This window comes from Xenia sp. Carnegie-2017, unplaced genomic scaffold, assembly GCF_021976095.1.
Source record: "Xenia sp. Carnegie-2017 unplaced genomic scaffold, XeniaSp_v1 HiC_scaffold_2, whole genome shotgun sequence".
NCBI classification, from domain to species: Eukaryota; Metazoa; Cnidaria; class Anthozoa; order Malacalcyonacea; family Xeniidae; genus Xenia; species Xenia sp. Carnegie-2017.
This window is the reverse complement of record NW_025813482.1, coordinates 8,280,420-8,304,792: the sequence shown is the minus strand read 5'-3', so window position 1 is coordinate 8,304,792 and position 24,373 is coordinate 8,280,420. Positions and strand designations below refer to the sequence as shown.

Below are 24,373 nucleotides of genomic sequence, written 5' to 3'. Positions count from 1 at the left end.
AAACCTCCCTTGTATTTCCGGTGGGTCTTATTGGAAAGAGAAACAAATGTTTTTTAGCGTTCGAGAGAAAGAAACAGAATTAAGTTTACTTAGTTGAGACATTACCGTCATGTTATTATTGTTATGCTTTCAAAGCTTTGACGAGAGATAATATATTCAACGGAAAGAAATGTATGTTAAGTAAGGGATAATATTTCTGATAATTAATTACCTCACTTCACCACGTTTCCGAAAAATATTGCAATTTATAAAATAAACACAATGAAACGCGTGCGCTGATGGTCTATAGCTGTGTTTGCATCATTAGCCTGTGCAAACCATTGATCATTGATGGTGAAACCAGTACAAACACAGTAAATATATGTTATTTACCGGCTGGGAGGTCCGTAGGCAAAAATATTTCCACGAGGTCTTGTTTTCGCATACATTCAGACTGGCTACGAACTCCTTTTATTATTGTCACATAAATTTAGCCAATCTGCATTAAGTTTGAGCATTCAAAAATATGACGAATGTTTAGATAAGTGTCCCCAGCCAAGGTTTCCAAAAGTATATCCCACGAGCCCTAAAAACATTCGCGTTTTTCATTTGCGTAGAAATACATTTGAATGTTAAAAAACTGCAAAAATATTGCAAAATTATTCGTTACTTATGAGATGTATTTGTTTTTCGTGTTTTAAAGTTTTGTGGATGTGTTTGTGTCAACGGTTGGTAATTTTGTGTTGAGTGTTGCCAACCTTGTCAAAAAATAAGACCTTTAAACCCATACATGCGTGGAAGTCACGCCAGATCGCGTGCGTGACAAACATTGCACATAAATAAAATAATCTATTTACTATTTACATAAATCGATTGAATAAAAAACCTAAACATATTTCTGGGCTGCCTAGCTATGACAGAACTCGATAATTTTTAGCATGTCACGTCAAGTAAATTGGTCAAAGGTCACTTTCCATGATCTATCCTAACATGAAGTATTTCAGGTGTTTCGCGGGCGAACGCCATGTGGCGGAATGACCTCCACGTGGAAGAAACCGAAAAAGTACAAATTACTGGGAAGAAACAAAATTTTCTATGACTGTGGGAGGGCAAGGAAAAGCTCGATAACTTAGCATTGAAATCTCTTCATTAATATCAAGTAAGCCATTATTTTTCAGGCTGTAATTGTACATTCGCTAATTTATGTACTTGTTTTATTTGTTTACATTTCCTTAGGTATAAATTCCATTCTTAAAGTCGACAACATGGCATTTGAACTGAAAATCGAGAAAGTTCTTATCAGTGACAACTTAGATAACTGCTGCAGTGAGATTTTGACAAATAATGGTCTTCAAGTAAAGACAGTGTCAAAGTTAACGAAGGAGGAGTTACTATCTGAAATTCCTGTGAGTGTTTTTCTGAGTTTCTTTGTTGTATTCATTGATTATTCTATGATTTAAACGTCTTTGTATCTTTCACATATTACAATTGAATAATTAGTAATTTATGCATTTCCTTTTTCTGCCCAAATGAAATAATTGGAAAGTTTGTTTTCTGCATTATTGTAATAATGATTTGGAACAAGTGTGATCCTCAGAATATAGGGTTATACTGGGATTTAAGTTCTGATATATGATGTTATTGATGATTTCAACTAATTTTTACTGAGCTTAATTCATATTTTATGTAAAGTCAAGGATGCTCATGATCATTTTTAAATACTATTCTTTTGTGCAGAATTATGATGCATTAATTGTGCGATCAGCGACCAAGGTCACTGAAGAAGTGCTTATAGCTGGCAAGAGACTGAAACTAGTTGGCCGTGCTGGAACTGGTGTTGATAATATTGATATTAATTCTGCGACATCACTTGGTATTGTTGTCATGAAGTAAGTTTGCAAAAAATTTTTATTGTATTCTTGTTATTAAGAACTTTGTAGTTTGGATAAATGTTGCAAAAGTATGAAAGTGCTTTAATTGTTCATTTATAATTTTGCTAGTTTATGTATATTCTTGTTTCATCTAATGTATATACTATATACGTTATCCAGAGATTTCAAGCTCATAAATCTACTTGTCTGCTTCATCATGTTGGGAAATCTGTGGGGAATTGTGTGTGATTCTAAATGTGCTTGTTTTCAAATGGTTTCTGCTTGAGTTATGTTGTAACACTTAAAGGACTTAGAAAACAATTGCTTGAAGACCACACAATTTGAAGTATTAAAAAAATTTCTCTGAATAATGTTACAATGCCTGATTTTTGGTTGCATGTTGGGAACACCACCTTTTAAAACCCTGATTATCTTAGTAATATTGCATCCACATTTGTTCCATGTTATTCAATTTTATCCACATTCTGAGCTGTTTGAGATTTCAAATGGTGACAAAACTTCACATGCATCCATTTAATGAAACAATGTTGTTTTAGTACACCAAGTGGTAACACGTTAAGTGCTGCAGAACAAACTTGTGCCATGATAATGTCTTTGGCAAGGTAGATTTATGCTGAATAATAATATAGTGCAGTAGTAATTATCTATAGTGTTGAATAAATTATGGATTTTTCAGACATATACCTCAGGCTGCTGCATCAATGCGTGAAGGGAAATGGGATCGAAAGAAGGTACAGTGTAATTCTTGAAATGATAGTCAATATATAGAATGGTTTGTTGTTCAGTTGTTTTGACAAAACTTGTAAATATGAATCTTTGATTCATATTTTAGTTATGGTTGTAGTATTCTAAATGAAACAACAAATTGTAAATTATTGAAGTTACGTATGTTGTGCTGTATGTGAAATACACATCTTTTGACATAATTTTTTACAGTACATGGGAAATGAACTCTTTGAGAAGACATTAGGTATTGTGGGTTTGGGAAGGATTGGCTTGGAGGTTGCTCAAAGAATGCAGTCATTTGGAATGACGGTAAGATAAATGTTGTTGATTGTAGGAAATGACAGTAACAGCATTTTTTCATTGTCTATCTTTCCTAATTTGTTAAGACAAAATATTCATTATCAAGATTAATATTTTTTACTCATTTTGCGCACTTTTTAAAAATGTATTGTTTATATTACAGCTATATTTCAGTTAAAGGCTTCCATATGGCCTGCTTATGAACAAATTGAATGTTTAGTTACCAAAATAACAATATGTACTAACTTGTGCTCAATAAATCAATTATATATAATAAAATTCTTTTTAAGTTGCAGCCCTTACGTACTTTAGTTTTGTCAAGTTTTTACTAGTGTAGTTTGTTAATCATTTTATTTCCTTGGGTCATTCTGTTTTCATAACAGACTATAGGTTATGATCCTCTTGTGTCTGCAGAGAAAGCAGCTGAGTTTAATATTGAATGGATGGATTTAGAAAAACTTTGGCCTTTAATAGATTATGTTACAGTTCATACTCCACTCATACCACAAACAAAAGGTAAGATTTGACAAATTTTTTATTTTCTGTTCTTTCACATTCTCATTCATTTTAAAGTTTCCTAAACAGTATTTTTGATAAAAAAATGTTGATTTTTTATTGCAACTATTCTGTCTCTTCATGCAATGTAAACCTGTCCAAGGAACATTTTTCCAACTTTTTAAAGTTTGCTGTAGAGTCACGACTTAAATTAATCTGGCTTCGCATGAAGCCCTTTTCTCAACATTGTGAAGTAGCTGTACAATATCCAAATTGTCCTTGCCCTGAATTTGACTGGTTTTCCTATACTATCTTTAAATAAGCACAACTTGAAATATTGATGAATGGAGCTACCCAAGTAGCAATGACAACATCCAGTCTCATTGATCTTTTAGTTACAAATACAACAGAGAAAATTTCTTACTCTGGTGTTATTTTTACTGGACGAAGTTAACGTAAAAACTACTATTTGCAATAAGGACGATTTCTGTCATTAAAAAACAAGAAAAGAAATAGAGATTAAAATATGAAAAAATGTGATTGTATCAATTTTCTGGACGATCTGAGACAACAACCTCGATAAAATGTACATTTCATTGCTGAAGATCCGAACACTATGTGGGAAATTTGGAAGAATTTGTTCTTAGAAGTGTTAAATAAACATGCACCACTTCAACATAAAAATGATTAAGAAATATAAAAAATCCATGGATTACTAGTTCTATAAAACAACTCATTCTCAAAAGGGGCGGACTAAAAATACCCTTCTTACTAATGCTGAGATAGACTGAATAAATTATAAAAAAGAAACCCCATCTTAAACATGACCAACGGCATATATGATTCTGTTGCATTAAAAGCATTAGGATGCAAGCCACTTAAAACTGAAAGGAAAAAAGCAAAAGTCATGTGCAAACTACTAAATCAGTTGCAATTGATTCAGTAGTTTGTACATGAGGCCGTATGTGGCCGAAATGACGCACTGATCTCTTTACATTTAAAAATGAGGAGACAAACTACAAACTTCGGAACGTTTTGAAAAGTCGTTGTCTACCACAACCACGCACAAATAAAATGAAATAAAGTTTCATGTAAGAGGGAGAATACTTTTGGAATTATTTTCCTAAGGTATGCTCAAAACAAACTCCTTACTCACTTTGATTGACAACAAAGTGCAAATACTAAAATCATTTTTTTATCTGTGATTTCATTTCTTGAATAATTTTTTTATTCAATCAATGTAATACAGTATATTATCTCATAATTTTTTAAATAGCTTTCAATTCTCTTTCTCTATGTGTTTTTCACACGCCTCTCCACCATCGCGGAATCAGCTTTGGTTTTAAGTGTCAGAGTGTTTAAATAAAGATATTCTATATATCTATCTGTATCTAGTAATAATTTCATTTCAAGGTTTGCTGAATGACAAGACATTTGCTAAATGTAAGAAAGGAGTACGTGTTATAAACTGTGCCAGAGGCGGTATTATTGATGAAGAAAGTTTACTTAGAGCTCTTGAGAGTGGACAATGTGCTGGGGCTGGATTAGATGTATTTGTCACTGAGCCTCCTACAGGTCTGTAATTTATTTGGGTGTTTTTTTCACGCTTATATTTGCTTGAGTTGATGGTTTTAATGCATTATGCGTGTGGAAATTGCATTGTATTTTTTTATATATAGTCCAAATTTTAAATAATTATTTCATTAAAGTAATGCTGTGGCTTATTTGTATAATGGACCAAAAGCCAAGAGCTCTCTACGGCGCTACACGTACTGACAGATTTAGTAATGTTCTTTCTGCTGAGTAGGAGTAAAATTTGATTGTAGGTATTTCTGAGAAAGTTGTTCAACATCCAAAGGTAATTAGCTGTCCTCATCTTGGTGCAAGTACTGTGGAAGCTCAGAAGAGAGTCGCAAAAGATATTGCAGAACAAATACTTAATAGCATAAGTGGAAAATCGCTGTACGGAGCTGTGAGTTAATGTATAGTTTTGTTTCTTTGAGTTATGCATGTCGGCCAAAGTTTTGATTATGGATATAAGAACAATGTGGTAACCATTGGATGTAAAGTAGTGACACATAAAGTCTGTTCATAAATGTACAGCAGTGGTACTAAGATCTGCTCATGGATGTACAATAGTGATACTAAGATCTGTTCATGGATGTACAGTAGTGATACTATTCATGTACATTTGTGGTAAAGTATGTTCATAGATGTACCGTAGTGATCATGGATGTAAATCTGTGATCGATGAGCAAGTTTGTTTCTTCGAAGTTGGTGGCAATTGATCCAGATGGTCGTTACCAAAACCATGTTGCATGTGATGCAGGATGCATGGACGTTCGTTTTCTGATGCAATTGAACTATTTAGATAAACGCTGGTTCTTTGCAAGGAGCTCTAAAACCTGAAGCTGGACCGTGGATTAATCTCAGCACAGCACTAGCTAGAGTTGCTCTTTGCTGTTGTGGAATGAAAGTTGAGAAGGTTCTTATCACAACAAGTGGTAGTCGACTTGAAAACGCTTCAACTTTTCTTACTTCTGCTGTTCTCATGGGAATAATTGATAAAGCAGATAATTCACTGAATCTCATCAATGCAGAATATTTTGCCAAGCAGTTGGGAGTGCAGGTAGACATTGTCATATTAAAATGGCAGTATTTGAAAATATGGAACACATGTTGTGTTGGTGTTTTTGTTCTTACAAGTAAGAGATTGTTCAAGTAATTCATGTGTTAATATTCTCATTCAAGTTGTTTCAGATTTTTAATTAGCTACTCATTTTTGATAAAGTAACAAATAAACGTTACTAATGAAAATATTCAGTCGATAACACCTTATGTATTAGCTTCCGATATTACTAAATAATTTCTAACACTTATTTTTCATTTGTTGATTTCGTTCATTTAGGTGGAAAAAGTACATGAAAATAAACAGCGTTACATGTGCGATGATAGTATCTCCATCACTGTGTATTTTAAAGACAACATAAGTTCGTCAGTCACTGGTACAATCTTTGGATCGAACACACCAACACTAGTACAGTTGAATGGTCATGTTTTCATTTCACCTGTTCCTCTTGCGGGAAAATTATGCTTCATCCAATTGAGTATATCAGAAGTGCTTGGAAAAATAGGTAAAGCGCAAAACCTAAAAGGTTTGTATAGTAGTGGTTCAGATAAAGGAGAACTGACTGCTGTGAGTATTGAAGAAGATGTAGACCTTACAAAAGCATTTCAGACATCAGATATGTTTGTCGTATCTCTTTAAACAACTTGATACTTTGAACTGTTTTCAAACTACCTTTCTTACATAAAATATTTTATGATATTTTCTCGATTACTTGTTTGTCGATATAAAGTATCCATACAGTTAAATATTTTACTTCAAAGTCTTAAATATCAAATTCGGTGGTTATTTTACGTTTGAATTTTTGGGTAAAGAAATAAATATTGATTTTAAAGAACGTGCTACCAACGAAATATTTTTCTTTGTAACTCCATGTACAGGGCGATAAAAATGTCATTGCCCATAAAATTGTAACGTAGTATGTTAAAATCAAAGGTTTTAACACGATGAATTTAATGCTCTTAAATAACTAAATGAAAGATTAAAGACTTGTGAACCAAGTTTTTAATTATATTATTAAGTGACTGTAGTCAAATTATTAACATATCAATCAACTTGTGCGCATAAACAATGGCGAAGCTTGATTGACTGGGATTTATTTTATTGGAAAATATATCGACCAACAAAATGTCCTGAATCGATGGGTAGAGAGAAATTGGAGGCTGTCACTCTCTACCTTTTTCTCAATAATTGTGCCTATAAGAACGAGATTGGTAGAACAATGAGAAGATACTTGTGAAGTGTTCAAACCTTTTACGATATCTTTTAAATAAGACTACACAACTCAACACACACGTTTAATACACAGTTAAGATCTCGAAAAATAAATATTTGTACGCATCCATTAACTTAGATCCTGTGTTACCCTTGCAAAATTTGGCAACATAAAGATAAAACAACAAAACCAAATGTTTGTGACTTTCATAGCAAATAGGACAAAATCGTAATCGTTATTTCTAATCTCTGCCTGGAATGTACCCATTTCCTGCATTACTTATTTTTCACTGCCTGGAATGTATCTTTTCATGTTCGGCTTTCATTTTGTTAGTATTTTTCTGCGTATAAGGAACAGGGAACTTGTTTAAATTGTTCATTTTCACAACTTGTTCGTTGTTAAAGGTTCAATTTTCTATTATCACCATTTTGAGCGTGCAGCGTAATATAAATTAGAATTATGACGTAATCAATTCATTACTAGTGATCTCTCAATCATTACTTATGGGTGAACCTTTTAAGAACCAATGGGCGCAGTTTGTTTTTTTTAAGACACGAATGACCATTAGTGATGACATATTTCAAGAAACATGGATTCCACAAGCAAAAGCTTTGAAAGCTAGAGGCATTAATTCTATTATTCTCTCGCAGAAAATAAATGCCAAAAATGACATGACAGATATTGTTTTTATGAGTAAAACGTGGTGGGATGCATTGAGTGCCTTCCAAAAATCATTTCCACAAGGATGTGACACACCACCGTCTTTGCAAAACTCAAGAGAATCTATTTTTGTGGTCAACGTACGTGGTTAATATTTTGTTTGTTTTTTTTGTAAATTTTTAAAAACTCTGGGTTAAGCTTGAACTTGTAGGGAGCTAGATAATGTATAACATCATTTTTACGTACTTTATTTTCTGGATGTCATTGTCAGATGAATATACAGACTTGGTTGAGTCATTTCGTCATTATAACAACCAGTCATCCCCCATCTCTCTAAAGATTAAACGAAATGACATGTTTGCTCAAATTTAAGGTTGGTTGTTTTCGAGTACGATCAACTAAGACAGCCAGTGGTGAAATGGCAGAGAATAGACACGAAGGCCTTGTAGAAGATGAAATAAAGGTTTTGATGATGAGAAAACAGCCATTGCCGAAAAAGGAGTTATTAACAACAGCTGAAAATTTGAGCTCACTTAAAGGTTTTCAAAGTTACTGCATTTATGAGCTTGAAAATGGTGCTTTCTCTGAAATAGAAAATGATTTCTGCTCCTGTATTATTGAAGTTTTCATTCAGAAATACTTCAAGGATGTTATCATGGAAGACATAGATGCAGGAGGGAAATTTACAGGTTGGAAACTTGCTGTACATGAGGACGTTGTGAAATTCACAATGTAAAAATTGTCAAAAATAATTTGAAACAATTATAACTGCGACTTTCTTTTCATATTTCAATTCCAAAACATTTATTCTCTTTAGTTTAAATGCCAATGCTGTCAATGCAGTATACCTTAGAGTAGACATTAATACAAATGACTAGGTACTTATTAAATAAGCAAAGCAACTCTGGTACTTTAGCATATCAGTTCGTCATAAACATACATATATTATGCACACTCTGCAAGTGGCAATATATGTCCTACTCTTGAACATATTTTTCAACTTTTTTCTTCAGCGTTCGTTTGTAAGATATTATGTCACCTTCCCACTTTGTAACCGCTTTATTTTCACAAACCCAAATTGCTTTGGCAACCTTGTTTAAAAAGTGAAGAAAATATTGTTAGGATTTTGAGTAGTTTGACCGCATTTCGTGGACAGCGAGCAATCACACACCTGATTAATAAGTCTAAAGTCATGGCTCACTAATAACATTCCGCCATCAAAATCATTAAGTGCATCAGCGAGAGCGTCGATTGTTTCGATATCTAAATGATTGGTAGGTTCGTCTAACAAAAGAAGATGTGGTCCTTGAAATGCAAGCCAAGCAAATACAACTCGACAACGTTGGCCGTCAGATAAATTCTTCATTGGACACATCTAAGCACAAATTGTCAATGTTTCATTTCATTTTTACACGTAGAGAGATGATGGCATAAGGCTCCGTTGTACCTGTTGTTTACCACTTAAACCATATCTCCCAATAGACTTCCTCATGTCATCGATTTCTTTTATTTCTGGAAAACACTGCATCATCCAAGAAACTGCAGACATTTCTAAATCCAGCATATCTTGAAGATGCTAAAACACGATTAAATGTTAAAGACACGCAAAGTAAAAATAAAGATTACTGATAACATGCAAACTACCTGATGGTAACGTCCAATTTTGAGATGGTTATGTCGGCGTATTAAGCCATCAGTTGGTGTTAACGTACCATCGAGAAGCTTTAGAAGAGTACTTTTGCCAGCACCATTTGGGCCAACCAACGCTAATCTTGTGTCCAAGTCGATACCAAAATCCAAATCTTTGTACAAAAGTGGCTAAAGAAAGAGAATATAAAATTGTACAGTTTACGACACATCGTCAACAACGCTAACACATATTTAATGAGCATCACCTTATCTTGAGAATATTTAAAAGAAACATGCTGTACTTGAATGACAGGAGGATGTAGTTTTTCACAGCTGGGGAAACTAAATGATATCACCTAGAACATAATCAAGTTCAAATGACCAATCATATGAAAACAAAATGTAAATACATAGAGAATTTAAATGTAAATGTAGGAACGAACCTTGTCCTTCTTCACTTTTTCTGTTAGACCACCAGCAACCATTTTCGCCAAAACTTTTTCCTTACTTTGTGCTTGTTGTGCCAGTTTAGCACTTCCATGTCCAAATCTTGCAATGTAGTCCTAAAGTAAAGTAGTATACGTACAAGAAAGCTTTTAAACATTGTACTAGGAATGGAAGTACAAACACAAGCATCAGTAACACGTATTAACAAACTTTCATGTGTTTTATTTGATCTTGCTCCCAGTTGTATTGTTTCATTTGATTTTCTTCAAGTTCAGCTCTAGTTTTAACATAACTGTCAAAATTACCCTTCATAAGCAAAAAGAAAAATTTGGTGAGAAAATCTTCCCGGAGGGACTTGTGGATACCTAGTTTTATGTATTTCAATACAAGAACCAATTAAAAATTAAAAGTTATATACCCCATAATATTTCAGAACTTTATCTTGCATATGTATAATGTTTGTACAAACACCATTTAAAAAATCTTGCGAATGAGAAACCACAACTAATATTCGTTTGTACCTGTAAAGAGTTATTCAAATGTATAAATAAAGACATCAGAAGAAAAGTTGACAATGAACATATTCACTTTTTTAATTCTTCTTCAAGCCACACGCATGCATCTAAATCCAAATGATTTGTGGGTTCATCAAGTAATAGTAAAGTTGGTCGAACAAAAAGAGCTCTAGCAAGCGCTATTCTCATTCTCCAACCACCAGAGAAATCTTTTGTCATAGTTCTTTGCATGGTTGAAGTAAAACCAAGACCATTTAAGATTCTAGCAGCTTGAGCAACAGCTTTGTCAACATCAAGCTCTTCCAAACGTTCGTACACATACATCAACCTGTTTTACATGAAATCATGAATCTTAAGCTGTTTAGCACATATTTAATCTGGCATTTAATTAAATTGTACCTTTCACTGCCTTGATCTCCTTCAGAAGTCAACTTTTCAGCTTCATGTTCGAGACGAGCTCGTTCCTCATTCACTTCGACAACACATTCCAAAGCAGTCTTATCACTTGCTATTATTTCATTTGACAAATGAAATATATCAATATGATCTGGAATTGGAATTTCACGATGTGCTATAACATTCATCAATGTTGATTTACCTAGAATGTCCAATTGAAAGTTAATCATGACTGCTGTACATTATTAAGATTAAAAAATGTCAAAAAGAAAAATACATAGAAGTTGTTATGAGATAATAAATAGATAGTTTTTGTATCCAACTAAAGGGATAGCATCTGTATTATAATTTATGCAGTGGATATTTATCTGACATCTAGTTTTCATTTTCATGTATTTATATTGACTATTTTATAAAATTTCATTTTGCTTGCTTTGTGTCCATGGTTTTGTAGCCTAATGGTAAGTTCAAGAAACATGAAACCAACATACTGTTTACAAGTTCGAAACCCGTCTTCGCATGTTGGATTTTATTGATTAATTGTTGTTCTCAATATCAAATAAATCCTTCATTTTTTACTAACCAAAACAAAAAAATACAGCAATAATCTTCGGTAGGGTAAGGGTTAGGTTTAAGTTTTTAAGACATAAATAGTTGTGTCGGATGAACAGCTTTTGAACATTAAGTTCTGATGTTGGATAAATATCCACGGAGAATAATTTATACTTCAACACGAATTGAAGTATATATGCAACAAAGCTACGTTATGTAGAAATCCTCAGCACGTAACAAAAGAAGAATATGATTTTAAATCTGTGGTCTAAAACGTTGATCCTTAACCTTAATCTATTAATCATAATATTATGAAGGACATTTAATACTTGTTTTATATTATCCTTTTGATTCACATATTTTACAAACTAATCTGCCACTGCCAACATCTTTTATGTTGTGTCGGTAAAGGTCTCACAAAAACATAATTTTATGTTTGACTCACCACAACCATTCAATCCCAACAACCCGTATCTTCTGCCACAATTCAACTCTAACCGTGTGTCACTTAGCAGTTCAACTCCGTGAAAAGTAATTGAAAAATTTTCAATGTGAACATCTCTTGACTCCGGATGAGAAGCTAAAACGCCGGTACACGATGCTATAGATAGACTTGATTCGCCATTCGCCGCGCCATTTACAACAGGTTCTACTTCGTTTTCTGCAGTTTTTTTGTCATTATTCGTATTCTTTGGCTTTCCTCTAGCTTGTGCCTGAGATTTCTTCTTTGCTTGGCGTTTCTTAGCGGCATCAGACGGCATATTTGCCGCTTTAAGACAAACGATTAAGATGCCAAGAGCTAGCGGATTTTTGAAGAGGAAGCCAAGAAACGCAACAAACGCGTTTCGCCATTTCCGACTCACGTGCTCACTTTGAATTTTGATTCTTAATACTCCATACTTACATGACGTGTTACTGTATTTGTTCTAGTGAGGGTGATTGCAGACTCGTGTTGTTAACAAGCACCGAAGTACGTGTTCTTTAATCCTTGATTTTGAGTAAAACGTTTAAACCAACTTCGTGCATAATTTTGTTAGAGCAGCAATACATGAATGAAAACTCATGAATGACTGGGAGGAAGTGAAGCGTTTGGCAGCTGATTTTCAGCGTGCTCAACTCAGTAGTACTTCTCATAAATTATCAGAAAGAAATTGTGTTGAACTTGTTCAGAAGTTGATTGATCTTGGTCTAATACATGTGATCTACACGACAGATGGTAGGGAGTATCTCACGCCCAATGAATTAGAAAAAGAAATTAGAGAGGAATTATTTGTGGAAGGAGGTTTGTGAGTGTGTTTAATTCGAAGAAATCTGAAGTATATTAAATGTGGTAATCGGAATTAATGGAAATATCATTTTAATTACCAGTTACCACATTTCCATGAATGATATTGTTTGAAATACTGATTTTGAAAAATCAGTGAAGAGGAGAAGTTAAGATGATTAGTGATAAGGCTAGGAGGAAGATCACTAAATTAACCACGAACACATCTCATTTTATGTCTTACTTGGTGCAAGTTATTGAAGTTAACCTTAATTATCCTCTCCCAGTTATTGTCTGTTTTATTCCGTTTTTTTCTGCCATCTTATTTACCTTTCAATTACTCTTAATTTTAAATTCATCAATGTTTTAAAAACATTCTTTTCTTTATTGGTGTGTACATGCATACAGTATATACATATAACCATCTAACTTTAACTGCAATTTTAAAAGTAAAATTTCTTCAATTCTCACATCTCCTTCCAAATGTTTTGGTGGGAGGTTTCATATTCTGTCATGCTATCCAACTGAATATGCCAATAACAAGCTTCATCATATAAGACCATGAAGAGAATATGAAAGAAGAGTTCCCTTACGACTTGTGTCTTTACTCTAAAGCTCTATAAGTAATGTCAAAGTTGTAATGCTATTAAGATACATTGTTCATAATGAATCTTTAGTAGTATAATGCATGGAGAATTTGCTAATGGACTGAAATTATCCCTGGAACATGAATAATAATGTTATATCTGAGAATAAAGTTGAATTTAAAGTTTTCTTTGTTTAGGCAGAATTAATCTCGTTGACCTTCAACAGGTAATTAAGATGATCAAGTCAATATGTTCTGTGTTATTTTTAGTTTAAGCTAAACTACATAAATAGGAAGATTTCAATTAGATGTTTCAGCAAGTATGTGGTTACAATTTACAAGAGATCACTAACAGAAAAAAATTCTAAGTTATGTTAGTAACAAGTAAAAGAAAATTTGTTAACACATTTTTCAATAGAATGTTTGAATATTGTATCATATTGTCAATTTTATGCGCACTGTGTTATTCTAATTATTGATAGTTCAGAAAAAGGCATGTTTTGTTCAATTGAACAAAATAAAAAATTTTATGCTTGTGGATGTCTTGTGAGGCAAAGTTTATCTTTGAAGATGCATTTTAAAATTAGAAGTTGTTTTGAGTTTTTTTTTATATTTCTTGTTTTCTTTTAGGTTATTAATGTTGGTCTTAATCACATTGAAAGTAAAGTTGCTGAGATTATTAAAGCTGATCGCGATCTTATTTTAATTCAAGGCGAACTGATAGACAAGTAAGAAAAGTGGCATGAAACAATTTCTTGTTTTGATTTCGCACAAAACATTTCAGTCATTTCTAGGAATTGTTCTGATTCTCTCATAATGGCTTTGAGAATAAAATGTTGTGCTTACAACGGTAAAATTAATGCTTTTTTACAGACAATATCTTGATCGTATAGCGGAGGAAATAAATGAAAAACTCCAAGAATCAGGTCTTGTTTCTATTGGAGAACTTGCAAAAACATTTGGTTTCGCTACAGAATTCATTGTTGAGGTATTTAAGATTCAGAAGTCAAGCAATAACTACGTAACATGAGTATTCTTCAACTCTCTTGTTCGCCATTTTACATCGTGTACGATATAAAATTGTAATTAATGGAAAAGTGTTTTTTGTCATAACCATAGACTTTTCAATGTTTTTAATCTGCTATCTCTTCTGTAGTTTTGTGCAATAATCATCGTGGATAGTTCTTTTTCTATAGTCATTAATCCTAGATCAGTACATAGTTCAGTGTGCATAAATAAACTTTTGTTTTAGATAATCATGTGTTCACTAAACGATAAATGATTGTTGTAATCTGTAATCGTAGATAGTTCAGTGTGCATAATCTGTTATTTTAGATAATCATGTGTTAACTATACGATAAATGATCGTTGTAATCTGTAATCGTAGATAGTTCAGTGTGCATAATCTGTTATTTTAGATAATCATGTGTTTATTAGACAGTTGAAGATCGTCTTGGATCACTTATTCACGGCAAACTTGATCGTCTCGAGAAAGGAGTTTTATTCACTGATTCTTTCATCGCTAGACACACAGCGCGTATCAGAGGTGTTCTTAGCGCAATCACAAGGTATGAATACTCAAGAAAAATGCACATTTTATACATTAATCACTGGTTGTGATTATCGTGTGCATACGTAAAATAGATGTGTGTTGACTTAGCATAAGATTATGTGCAAAGTTAATAACTTTGTGACAACAACTTTTAATTTCAGACCTGCTTCTCTTTCTAATCTTATTATTGAGTACGACTTCCAGGAAAAACTTTTTTACAGTAAGTAGTTGGTGTGTCTATTTTTGACTTTTTATTTCATATTCGATCACGGATTGCATTTTTGAAACTTGGAGTGAGAAATGTTAACACATTATTGGTTCTATGAAGAGCATTCATTTTTCATTTTGTTTAATAGAACGTTCCGTTTCTGCGAGTACAAAGTTTTGTTGTTTTTGTGCCAATGAATCAGTAACATCGAGAATTTTTCTTATCTTTCCAGCTGTAATGAACGACTTGCTGTCACAAAACAGACTGTGTGGTACAATTCAGGGTCGACACGATAAAGCCAGCTTTATTCCTGATATTTACTCACGTACTCAAAACGCCTGGGTCGATGCATTTTATCAACAAAATGGTTATTTTGGTAAGAACGCATCATCATTTTTGATGTATTTATGCAAACCCAGTTACCAGCTTTTTTTTGTACTGGCGGTCAAACAATGAAAATGGTCAATTTTTAAATTTGAGAGCTAGAAATCCAGCAAAATCATACTTTCGAACATCAAAATCCATTACAAAAGTTTTTAAAGTAGTCCGAACTATCTAAATGGCGCAAACGCAAAAACATGACTTGGGCACTTTAAATTAAAGTTTGTTTTTCTTAGTTTTTAGAAGTTCAATGATATTATTTAAAAGAAAATTAATGGTATTTCATATAATACAGTAACACAAATTTGTCATGATAAATTTTACCCCACGAACTGTTGTAATCAACAAAAAACTTAGTTATAAATACGTCTTTGTGGGCTTCAAAATGGCTTACATCACTAAAATTAGAGTTGGCGCTCCACTTTATAACATAGTTCACTTGCCTGAACTAGATGGCGCAGGATTGAGAATAACCCCATAACCGTTGACAACAATAGAACTGTAATTCCATATTCATTTTATACGTAAAACTGAAATTCTAAAATAAATTGAACGTTAATTTGCCTATCTTGTTGGAACGAGTTTATATCAGATTAAATTTGAGCAGCTCTAAATTATTCGTTTCTGCAATATTATAAAGAATTTATTGTATCTGCTGCAGCGGAAAAAATTATTTTGTTTTGTTTAGAATACGATAACTTGGCGCGACTTGGTATTACTGATGCACGAAATTATCTGAAACGTCGTTTTAAAAGCGAGTCTATTGTCTACTTAAAGACATGTTGTGCTGGCAGGCTAGTTGTTGATAATCTTGATGCGGCTATTGACGACGCTCTGTCGTCTGGGACTTGGCTTGATGTCATGGTGAGATTATTGAGAAATAATTGATCTCGGAGATTAGGACTAAGATTTGTGGTTAATTTTTTTTCATTTCAGACGGTCTTACCTTCTCCGTTCCTCCCGGATGATGCAGCTTTGCTATTGGAGAAATCCTTGAAGAGTGCTGGTCGTTCCTCTGCGCATGTCTTTTGTGGTTCAATTATTGTGAGCGAGAAATTTATCGAGGAGTGTATCGCACCTTTTGATAATTTGATGCAGGAAAAAGCAAAGAAGGTATAATTGCAAGAAATGTTATAATATATAGAAATAGACAAGGACTAAGGCAATATACGTATAGTCAGCAATATAATAAAATGTAGACTAAGAAAATGACCACAGCTTTATAAAGTCAACAATAGACATAGTAAAGACGTCGAAAGATAAGAAAATTATTGTTTATAATATCATTTGTAAAACATTGTTCTTTGTTTGAAAAGAAAATCCAATTATTTTCATTGAATTTTGAGCAAAAATTTTCATTAAATAAATCTTTTAGGACGCCGTTTTGTCACCTGCTCTACTCTCTGAGCTTTCTAAGAAAGATTTACTTGATCTATCTGAGACAAAACCGTCAAAACAAGACAAGAAAGACGAACGACGTGTAAAAGCTGCAGCTGGTGGGGGAAGCAAAGGTGGTGGAGGGAGAGGGGCTCGTGAAGTGAAAACAAAAAAGGTTTATTGTTACTAAACATATGATCTACTTTGAACTTGATGCATTTTCTGTGTTTGTGAGAGAAGCAAGGGGAGAGAGAGATAGTTTTTATGTGAAAACAAAAAAGAGAACTTTATGTAATGTATGATCTACGTTGAACTCGATATATTTAGAGTTGTTGAATTCGTGTTGCATGTGTTATTTATCGCAAGACTATCTTATTTTTTAATTGTTTATAAAGGGGCAGCATGCTTATTATGAATGTGAAATTAAGTGAGAACGAATTTTGAGGTGTTTATGGATTTTTCTTTTTCAGAAAGACAAGAGTAAGTTGAAAGCCGAGAAACAAATCGAAGATAGTGAGAAAAAGTCTTCAAATGAAGAATTAATGTTTATGGAAACAACCGAGGTATAAAGATAAGAAAACTTGTTTATTGTGATTTGTTAAAGCACTTGTTGTTGTTCTAACGATTGTTATGAAGGAAATCTTAGTTGGCAATTATAATGTCAGTTTCATCTTTTCTCATTCTTACACTGATATCGTCTGTTCGTTTTTATTAGATTGCTGAAGTTTTATTGAAACATCTCAAAGATATTCCTGAACAATTGATCGAGGAACTTTCGGATTATTTGCACAGGTTTGTTCTTCTAAATCGTTCACTTCAAGTTTTCTATAAGAAAATTAAAAGTCTCAGACTTCTTGATCTTAAACTTTCATTGTAGAAACAGGAATTATATAGCTCTCACTCTTAGTTGCTGTAGCTAAGTATTTGAAAATTCTTTATAATCTTATTTCGCTTTTGACGTTTTTTGAGATGCAACATCACAGAATGACCAAGAAACCCAAAGTATCGAATTTATTGCCTAATTCTTCATGCAGATTTTAAAAGGATTCCAGATCTCTACACGATTTCAAATATTCCAGAGTCATGTAGAAACGCAGGATGTGCACGAAGCTGTGAAATTTTCATCTCTTTATTATATCTATTTAAGAAATAAAAGATGTTCATTGTGCCTGCAAAGGCTTGTGATAACTGCAAAGTGCAGATCAGTGCTCATGTTTTCGTGTTTTCATAAGCCAGAGCAAACACGAAAAACTTCTTTATTTTTCTATAAAAAATAATAACAATGCGAAACAGAAAAATTTAAAACAAATGTTTTAATTTTTCCTCTTATGTACATGTATTCATGATTGTTTGGCAAATTTCTATAATTGATTTCATTGGTTGACCTTAGAACGGTTTTCACAGGCTAATGCAAAGCCAGCTAGGCCAATGAGTGCACGCGTTTTATTGTTTTTATAATTCATTATCATACACATTGTACAATTAGTGCAACAAACTATAACTAAGTAATATAATGGGTCATTTTCCTCCATTTATACATGGATTAACTTGTTTATGTTTCGATACACTTTGGTTAGTTAACATTGTAATGTTTTTTTTGTCTTGCTGTTTGATGTTTTATCACGAGTGCAAACTTGTGACTTGGACTTCACAGCTTCAAATATGGCAGCCAGATAGGTTTCAAAATTATAATCTTATACAAAGGGTTTTTGTCATTTTGTATAATTTAATTGTAGCCAGGGCCGTCCCTAAAACGTTAGTTAGGGGGGGAGGTGTTTTATTTATACATTCAGTTGTGCCTCACTGATTCTTTTGAAAGCAATTCACTGAAGGTATTAAGCAATGATACGTTCAATGATACGTCGGGCACATCTGAATACATAAATAAACACACACACACTCCCCTCTCCCATTAACGTTTTAGGAAGAGCTCTGATTGAAGCCTTCGTCGATAGCCAAAGTAATTCTCAGGAAGAAAATATTCGTACTTGTAATTAACACGTTAAACTAAAGAGTTTTGGATGTATTAATTGCTAAATTTTCTTTATACAATTGGTAGACCATTATTGAAGAAGTACCAAGAAGTTGCCCGAAATATGTTTTTATCGACTGGGGATGAAAAACGTAAAGTTCATGTCGATCTTCAAGATAAAGTAACAGGATTGTATTTAAATATTCGTCTTTTTCATAAAGGCGTGGAAAAATTTCCAGGTATGTAAAGTTGCACTTTTTTATAACTGAAAAGTTTCCATATCAAAATCTTGTAATTCTAAGTATGTGCTAAAAAATGACCACAAAACTTTTCAAACATGTTTTAAAAATTGGAATTGCACAATGCACTAAAGACAGATGTTTTGCTTCTATCAAGACCTTGTATAAGAGCTCGTTGATACTCTCAATACTTACGTACGAATATGTTAACTTTCAGATGAGGTTCAGTTAATCATAGCTCGTCATCTTCTCAAAACTTTATGCACCGACATGACCAATTTAGCGATAAATTGTTTGGCTGCTGACAATATGATGGCGGTCTCAGATGTTAAAACATTAACACATGAGGTAAGATCTTTGTATTGTAAAACTATTTATATGGTTAAAGCAGTGTAGGAGTGGACTACTGTAATTAAAATACATTTAAAGCGAGTAAAAGCGGTTGTTTTGTTATTCGTTTAAACTATATATGTAAAAAATACGGAGCTGTTTAAAAGTTCTGTATCCATGTATGTAATGAGAACTACACGCGTAGACAAATCACAAATTTTAAAAACAAAAAGTCTTGTTTAAACCACCCCTCCCGAATTTTATAATTTAAGACTAAGCGACCATATTATACTCCAAAATCGTTGTAAGTAAATCCAGTTGGGTATCGCCATGACAATAAACTCCAACACTTGGTCTAGTAGACTGCTTATGCTCAAATGCTTTTTCGAATACTAATTTGTTAGCGAGCGAGCTAGTTACTTTCAGAGCTATTCAAGGAAATCCAGTTATTAGTATAAGCTCCAATAGTTGGTTGAGTAGACTGCGTAAGTTTTCAGTCATGTATATCATTACATGTTGTCTGTCTTCTTCAGCAAGTTTTTAGTCATGTTTATCATTACATGTTGTCTGTCTTCTTCAGCTTGTTTCAACAAATGTATTTTCAAACTCGTGAACCTCATTACACTGTTGACAATAAGAAAATCGTTTACACGTAAACCGTGACGGAAGTAGTTATTTAGGCTACACTTTATGATAGGTTTTATCAAAAATGCTTTTATACCATGAAATCCGTTGATGTTCGCCTCATGATACGCGAATGAAAAGTCAAATGTAAGTTAATGAAGAAATGAATGAATGTACAGTATGAAACATTTTATGGTTCATTCAAAAGGCCGTTAATATTTGGAAACATTGCATTATCGTTGTATCCCTATTATTTAGCTGTAAACATTGTCGTGTGTGTGTATTTAAACCGAAGATCAGGTAGCCATCAGTGACCGTTTTATAACAATCTAAATCATTTGAATCATTTATCATCAAATAAATTTTCATTGCACAACTTGCATAATGTTTTCTTACCTATTACTTTTATTATATTTTCTACACTCTTACGTAAATACTTTTATTTAATTTGTTGATAAGGTCCTAGACAAATTTACTGTGTACTTTCATTGTAGTGAATGTTCGGAAATTAGTTTTTGTAAGGATACCTTATGCAGAAACATATTGTTAAAGAATTTAAATGATATACACGCTAGAAAACAATTTCATCCTGATTATAATTAGCTAATTTGCTTCGCTTTGTAGTTACGATTGAAAATCATTTCAAAAATGCCAGAAAAGCAAAAGAATGTTCTCAGCAAGTTGGTAGCTTCCCTAAATGGAAAGGTAAATTTACAGCTTTTTCTCAACATAGCTAGCCACATGAAGATATGATCATATCTTCATTTAATTTCAAACACCGCACTGCATATAACATTCTTTCATAGCTGGCTACAATCATTTATTTAAAAATCAATAAATTATATTTAGAGCCTTGACGAATTTTTCGTGCAATTTGACGAAGTTTGCGGTCCCGGATTTTGTGAAATTCTCATCAAGAAACTAGACAAGAAAAGGGAAAAGTAAATAAGTGTTTAATAAGTGTTTTTTTTTAAAAAAATGTCTATTTTAATTGAGCATAACACAAAAGAATGTTTGTTTTTGTCTCAGTCATTATTTTTAGTTTTTAAAAACGACTTAAGCGTATCTATCAAATCCAAAATTTTAAGTTTTCTTTCCTTAGATAAGAAATTTTCAATCATTTCAAATGCAACCAGTTAGGAATGGTCACGTTGTATTAAACTGTCATATTTCTTTAAGAACATTGTTGGCCGAGCATCGTCAAAACTTGTTAGAGCAGTTCAGACAAGAGAACGAGCCTGCAATGGCTTTACATTTGGCAGCGGTAACTTTGTTTCAAAATCACACTGGATGTATAGTGAACGTGCCTGGTAAATGTGTTCCATATATTATCACATTCTTGTCCGATTACATGTCACCAACTGATCATCTAAAACTAAAACAATATGAAAGTTTGGTAGTTAAAAAGTTAAGTAAAGTAAAGAATGATAATGATGTGAACGGTGGTGAAAAAAGTATAGAGACTTTACTCGAGGAAGGCTTGATAGAAATCAAAGACGTTGTTTTTAGAAGCAAAAAATCTTTTCCTCAACATAGCGAATGAACCTGAAACTACAATTAATCTTAGAGTGACGTGTGGTATTCAAACATCTATTGTTGAATAAAATTTGTCATTGACGTAACATGTTTGACGTAACGTGACATGTTTGAAGTAACGTAACTAAGCGCTAAACACGTAACAGCGTTTTTTTACAGAACTTTCTTTAATAGAAAATGCGTCATTCTTTTATCTTGCGTAAGATTGTTGTTGAAGTTCCGTCCAATGACATGTACTTCTGTATCTTAAGATTCTAGAATTTAGATCCTAAAATCAAAGAAATGGTGAACAATAATCTCCGTTTGTGAGGACGTGAAGTAGGATTATGAGTTATTTAGCTGCTGTTGGTATAACATTTAATTTCACACAATATTGTTAAATGTTTGTCCACGTTTAATTATAATTACTGGAATTTATGTTATTTCCGATTTATTTATATAGGTTGATTTTTAAAACTTGTTTTTTCTTATTAAATCAGTGTTGTCGTTTTTTTGTTTGTTTTGAATAGAAGTATTTAAGCGCTAAACACGTAACAATGTTTTTTTGCAGAACTTTCTTTAATAGAAAATGCGTCATTCTTTTATCTTGCGTAATATTGTTGTTGAAGTTCCGTCCAGTGATATGTATTTCTGTATCTTAAGATTCTAGAATTTAGATCCTAAAATTCAAGAAATGAATATAATTTCTAATATTCCCGATCCTACTTCTCTTAATCTAAAGTTAATTATAAACTGAATCGTAGACTAGCTGAGGCGTAAGATATAAAGTTCTTATGCATGTTATGAATATTTTCTCTGAGAACATATGTCTAAACAACATCTGTCGTTTTCTCCTTTGCTTGTTGAGTGATTGTTCGAATTATACGTGTGAAAATAGACCATTTTTGAAGCATGAAAGAATATAATTCCTTGAGAAACTGTACATGACTATATTACGCAGTACGTGTCATGAAAAATTTGCATAAATTGCTAAAAGTTTTTGGATGCCGTTATTGTCGATTTCAGTTAACTTTTCAAATGGCGGTTGCCAAGTTACTTTCTAATGTTGCCAACTATATTTCCAAATATGGAATATTCGTTATGAACTTGTCAACTTGAGTTGACAAGTTGTGTACTTGAGTACTGAAGTTGGGAACTTGAGTACTGAAGTTGGGAACTTTAGTACTGAAGTTGGGAACTAAAGTTGCGAAGTACTGGCAAACGCGAAAGGTCTTTGTACCCTGTAGACATTTGGCAATGAATCCGTTCAGTAAGCAAGGAAAAGCTTTACCAATAGAAGTAAGAAATGAAATACTTGAAAGGTGGTTAAATAACCAGCGTTTGACAAACATTTTGAAACAACTAAATCTACCGTATAAGACTATATCAAATTTAATAGATCTATGGGTAGACACTGGTTCTATTGCACCTCGCCAGGGCGAACGTGATGTTCGAGCCACGCGTACAGATGACGTTATTGCATACGCTGAATATCTAAAAATTAATAAACCATCTATTTACGCAAAAGAGATTCAGCAACACCTAGAAAATATCAAAGTTTGCCTTCCAGCAAACATACCTAGCAGGTCATCCATTAGTAGAATTTTGAATAAAGATCTTGGTTACTCTTACAAGGTAATAAGTCAAATTCCTCGAGAGACAGAACGGCCGGACGTTATGGAGAAGTTAGAAGCTTACGTAGCAAATATTTCATTGATTGTGATTGCAACCGTAGGCATTTCTTTGATGAGTCGTCTGTAGTTGTTACGAGTGGCAACAGACGTCGAGGGCACAGTTTGCAGGGTACTCCTGCATTTAAAATCCAACGATACTCTTCTAGTGCCACATTTACTGTAAATTTTTTACATAATGTAAACGGCGTATCGCATTATAACACTCTAAGAGGGCCGTCAAACGGATTAGAATTGCTAAAGCTTTTCCTTGCTTACTGAACGGATTCATTGCCAAATGTCTACAGGGTACAAAGACCTTTCGCGTTTGCTAGTACTTCGCAACTTTAGTTCACAACTTCGGTACTAAAGTTCCCAACTTCAGTACTCAAGTTCCCAACTTCAGTACTCAAGTACACAACTTGTCAACTCAAGTTGACAAGTTCATAACGAATATTCCATATTTGGAAATGTAGTTGGCAACATTAGAAAGTAACTTGGCAACCGCCATTTGAAAAGTTAACTGAAATCGACAATTACGTCTAACTGAGCAGAGAATTAATTTGCATTCAACACAACATGTGTATGAATTTGAATTTTTGTATTTGTCACACTAAACTGACTTAATGGCTTTTGAACAAGTAAATTTTGCTGTGTATAAATTTGCGAATGTTTTTGGCTTTATTCAGCTAATTATAGATGCACATGACATACGAAACTGACGAATAAAGTGTTCCGTAAATGCTGCTTTTGGCGCTGATAAGCTATTTACATGAGCCATACTTGTGTTTAAACCAAAAAATAACTCGCTTTCACAAACCTAGATCTAGGCAAAGCGATGTACTTGATTGCAAGCGATGTACCAGTAAATGCATTTACAGGCCGAAAATTTACACATTTGCGCTAAAAGTGTAGGCAGCACAGTAGCTGACAGTAGTCAATAAATTTTAACATTGTATTGTTTCCCTATTCTTAAGTTAGTTTATTGTAATGTTATGTCTTGAATACTTTGGGTCAGCCAAAAGTATTTTTGTCAGTAGCAGTTGGTTTAGATGATAGAAGCGCAATTTTTTCTGCGTGATTGCTACTGTAAATGTGTGATTATGGAATAGATAAAAATTACTTGGTCATTTTTTATCGTTGTCCTTTTTGCCATTCAAAGATAATGTCACAGCTATGTTGCTTTGACAGCTGGATGTAACTTTAAATTATTTAACACTGA

General features: G+C 33.1%; 4 protein-coding genes and 1 long non-coding RNA gene across 5 annotated transcripts; 3 read left to right on the top strand and 2 right to left on the bottom strand.

The window, feature by feature from the left end:
- The first annotated feature begins 989 nt into the window (after window positions 1-989).
- LOC124440697 (D-3-phosphoglycerate dehydrogenase-like) lies at window positions 990-6,856 on the top strand. The gene is made up of 11 exons (XM_046991122.1): window positions 990-1,138; window positions 1,216-1,385; window positions 1,717-1,868; window positions 2,408-2,473; window positions 2,548-2,602; window positions 2,808-2,906; window positions 3,281-3,413; window positions 4,806-4,967; window positions 5,219-5,364; window positions 5,764-6,021; window positions 6,301-6,856. Exons 2-11 carry the CDS (start codon window positions 1,245-1,247, stop codon window positions 6,658-6,660), a joined length of 1,572 nt encoding a protein of 523 aa, XP_046847078.1. The 5' UTR covers window positions 990-1,138; window positions 1,216-1,244; the 3' UTR covers window positions 6,661-6,856.
- An 881-nt stretch (window positions 6,857-7,737) lies between these two features.
- On the top strand, window positions 7,738-8,772 carry LOC124440562. Its single transcript, XM_046990958.1, has 3 exons — window positions 7,738-8,000; window positions 8,234-8,626; window positions 8,712-8,772. The coding sequence occupies exons 1-3, from the start codon at window positions 7,738-7,740 to the stop codon at window positions 8,770-8,772; spliced, it is 717 nt and encodes a 238-aa protein (XP_046846914.1).
- On the bottom strand, window positions 8,670-12,305 carry LOC124440269 (ATP-binding cassette sub-family F member 2-like). The gene is made up of 11 exons (XM_046990624.1): window positions 11,879-12,305; window positions 10,885-11,083; window positions 10,559-10,813; window positions 10,389-10,491; window positions 10,181-10,276; window positions 9,967-10,086; window positions 9,790-9,879; window positions 9,539-9,712; window positions 9,342-9,470; window positions 9,066-9,269; window positions 8,670-8,985 (listed from the first exon to the last, which is right to left on the bottom strand). The coding sequence occupies exons 1-11, from the start codon at window positions 12,192-12,194 to the stop codon at window positions 8,872-8,874; spliced, it is 1,800 nt and encodes a 599-aa protein (XP_046846580.1). The 5' UTR covers window positions 12,195-12,305; the 3' UTR covers window positions 8,670-8,871.
- Window positions 12,306-12,380: 75 nt separating this feature from the next.
- Window positions 12,381-21,919, top strand: LOC124440209 (E3 UFM1-protein ligase 1 homolog). Its single transcript, XM_046990535.1, has 17 exons — window positions 12,381-12,715; window positions 13,482-13,510; window positions 13,914-14,011; window positions 14,157-14,271; window positions 14,721-14,851; window positions 14,997-15,055; window positions 15,276-15,419; window positions 16,113-16,288; window positions 16,361-16,537; window positions 16,800-16,976; window positions 17,272-17,364; window positions 17,517-17,593; window positions 18,861-19,012; window positions 19,230-19,360; window positions 20,591-20,671; window positions 20,816-20,907; window positions 21,146-21,919. Exons 1-17 carry the CDS (start codon window positions 12,496-12,498, stop codon window positions 21,507-21,509), a joined length of 2,316 nt encoding a protein of 771 aa, XP_046846491.1. The 5' UTR covers window positions 12,381-12,495; the 3' UTR covers window positions 21,510-21,919.
- LOC124440210 lies at window positions 20,902-21,521 on the bottom strand. The gene is made up of 2 exons (XR_006946610.1): window positions 21,436-21,521; window positions 20,902-21,341 (listed from the first exon to the last, which is right to left on the bottom strand). It is a non-coding gene; the product is annotated as an uncharacterized LOC124440210 (long non-coding RNA).
- Window positions 21,920-24,373: the final 2,454 nt, after the last annotated feature.

Coding starts and splice junctions, on each gene's coding strand:
- LOC124440209 (XM_046990535.1), top strand. CDS start 12,496: ATGAATGACTGGGAGGAAGTGAAGCGTTTGGCAGCTGATTTTCAGCGT. Junction 15,420..16,112: donor TCAACAAAATGGTTATTTTG/GTAAGAACGCAT, acceptor TGTTTTGTTTAG/AATACGATAACTTGGCGCGA. Junction 17,365..17,516: donor TGTTTATGGAAACAACCGAG/GTATAAAGATAA, acceptor CGTTTTTATTAG/ATTGCTGAAGTTTTATTGAA.
- LOC124440697 (XM_046991122.1), top strand. CDS start 1,245: ATGGCATTTGAACTGAAAATCGAGAAAGTTCTTATCAGTGACAACTTA. Junction 2,603..2,807: donor GGAAATGGGATCGAAAGAAG/GTACAGTGTAAT, acceptor AATTTTTTACAG/TACATGGGAAATGAACTCTT. Junction 2,907..3,280: donor TGCAGTCATTTGGAATGACG/GTAAGATAAATG, acceptor TTTTCATAACAG/ACTATAGGTTATGATCCTCT.
- LOC124440269 (XM_046990624.1), bottom strand. CDS start 12,194: ATGCCGTCTGATGCCGCTAAGAAACGCCAAGCAAAGAAGAAATCTCAG. Junction 10,814..10,884: donor GGAGATCAAGGCAGTGAAAG/GTACAATTTAAT, acceptor CATGTAAAACAG/GTTGATGTATGTGTACGAAC. Junction 9,471..9,538: donor AAATTGGACGTTACCATCAG/GTAGTTTGCATG, acceptor ATCGTGTTTTAG/CATCTTCAAGATATGCTGGA.
- LOC124440562 (XM_046990958.1), top strand. CDS start 7,738: ATGGGTGAACCTTTTAAGAACCAATGGGCGCAGTTTGTTTTTTTTAAG. Junction 8,001..8,233: donor TGTGACACACCACCGTCTTT/GCAAAACTCAAG, acceptor ATCTCTCTAAAG/ATTAAACGAAATGACATGTT. Junction 8,627..8,711: donor GACGTTGTGAAATTCACAAT/GTAAAAATTGTC, acceptor TATTCTCTTTAG/TTTAAATGCCAATGCTGTCA.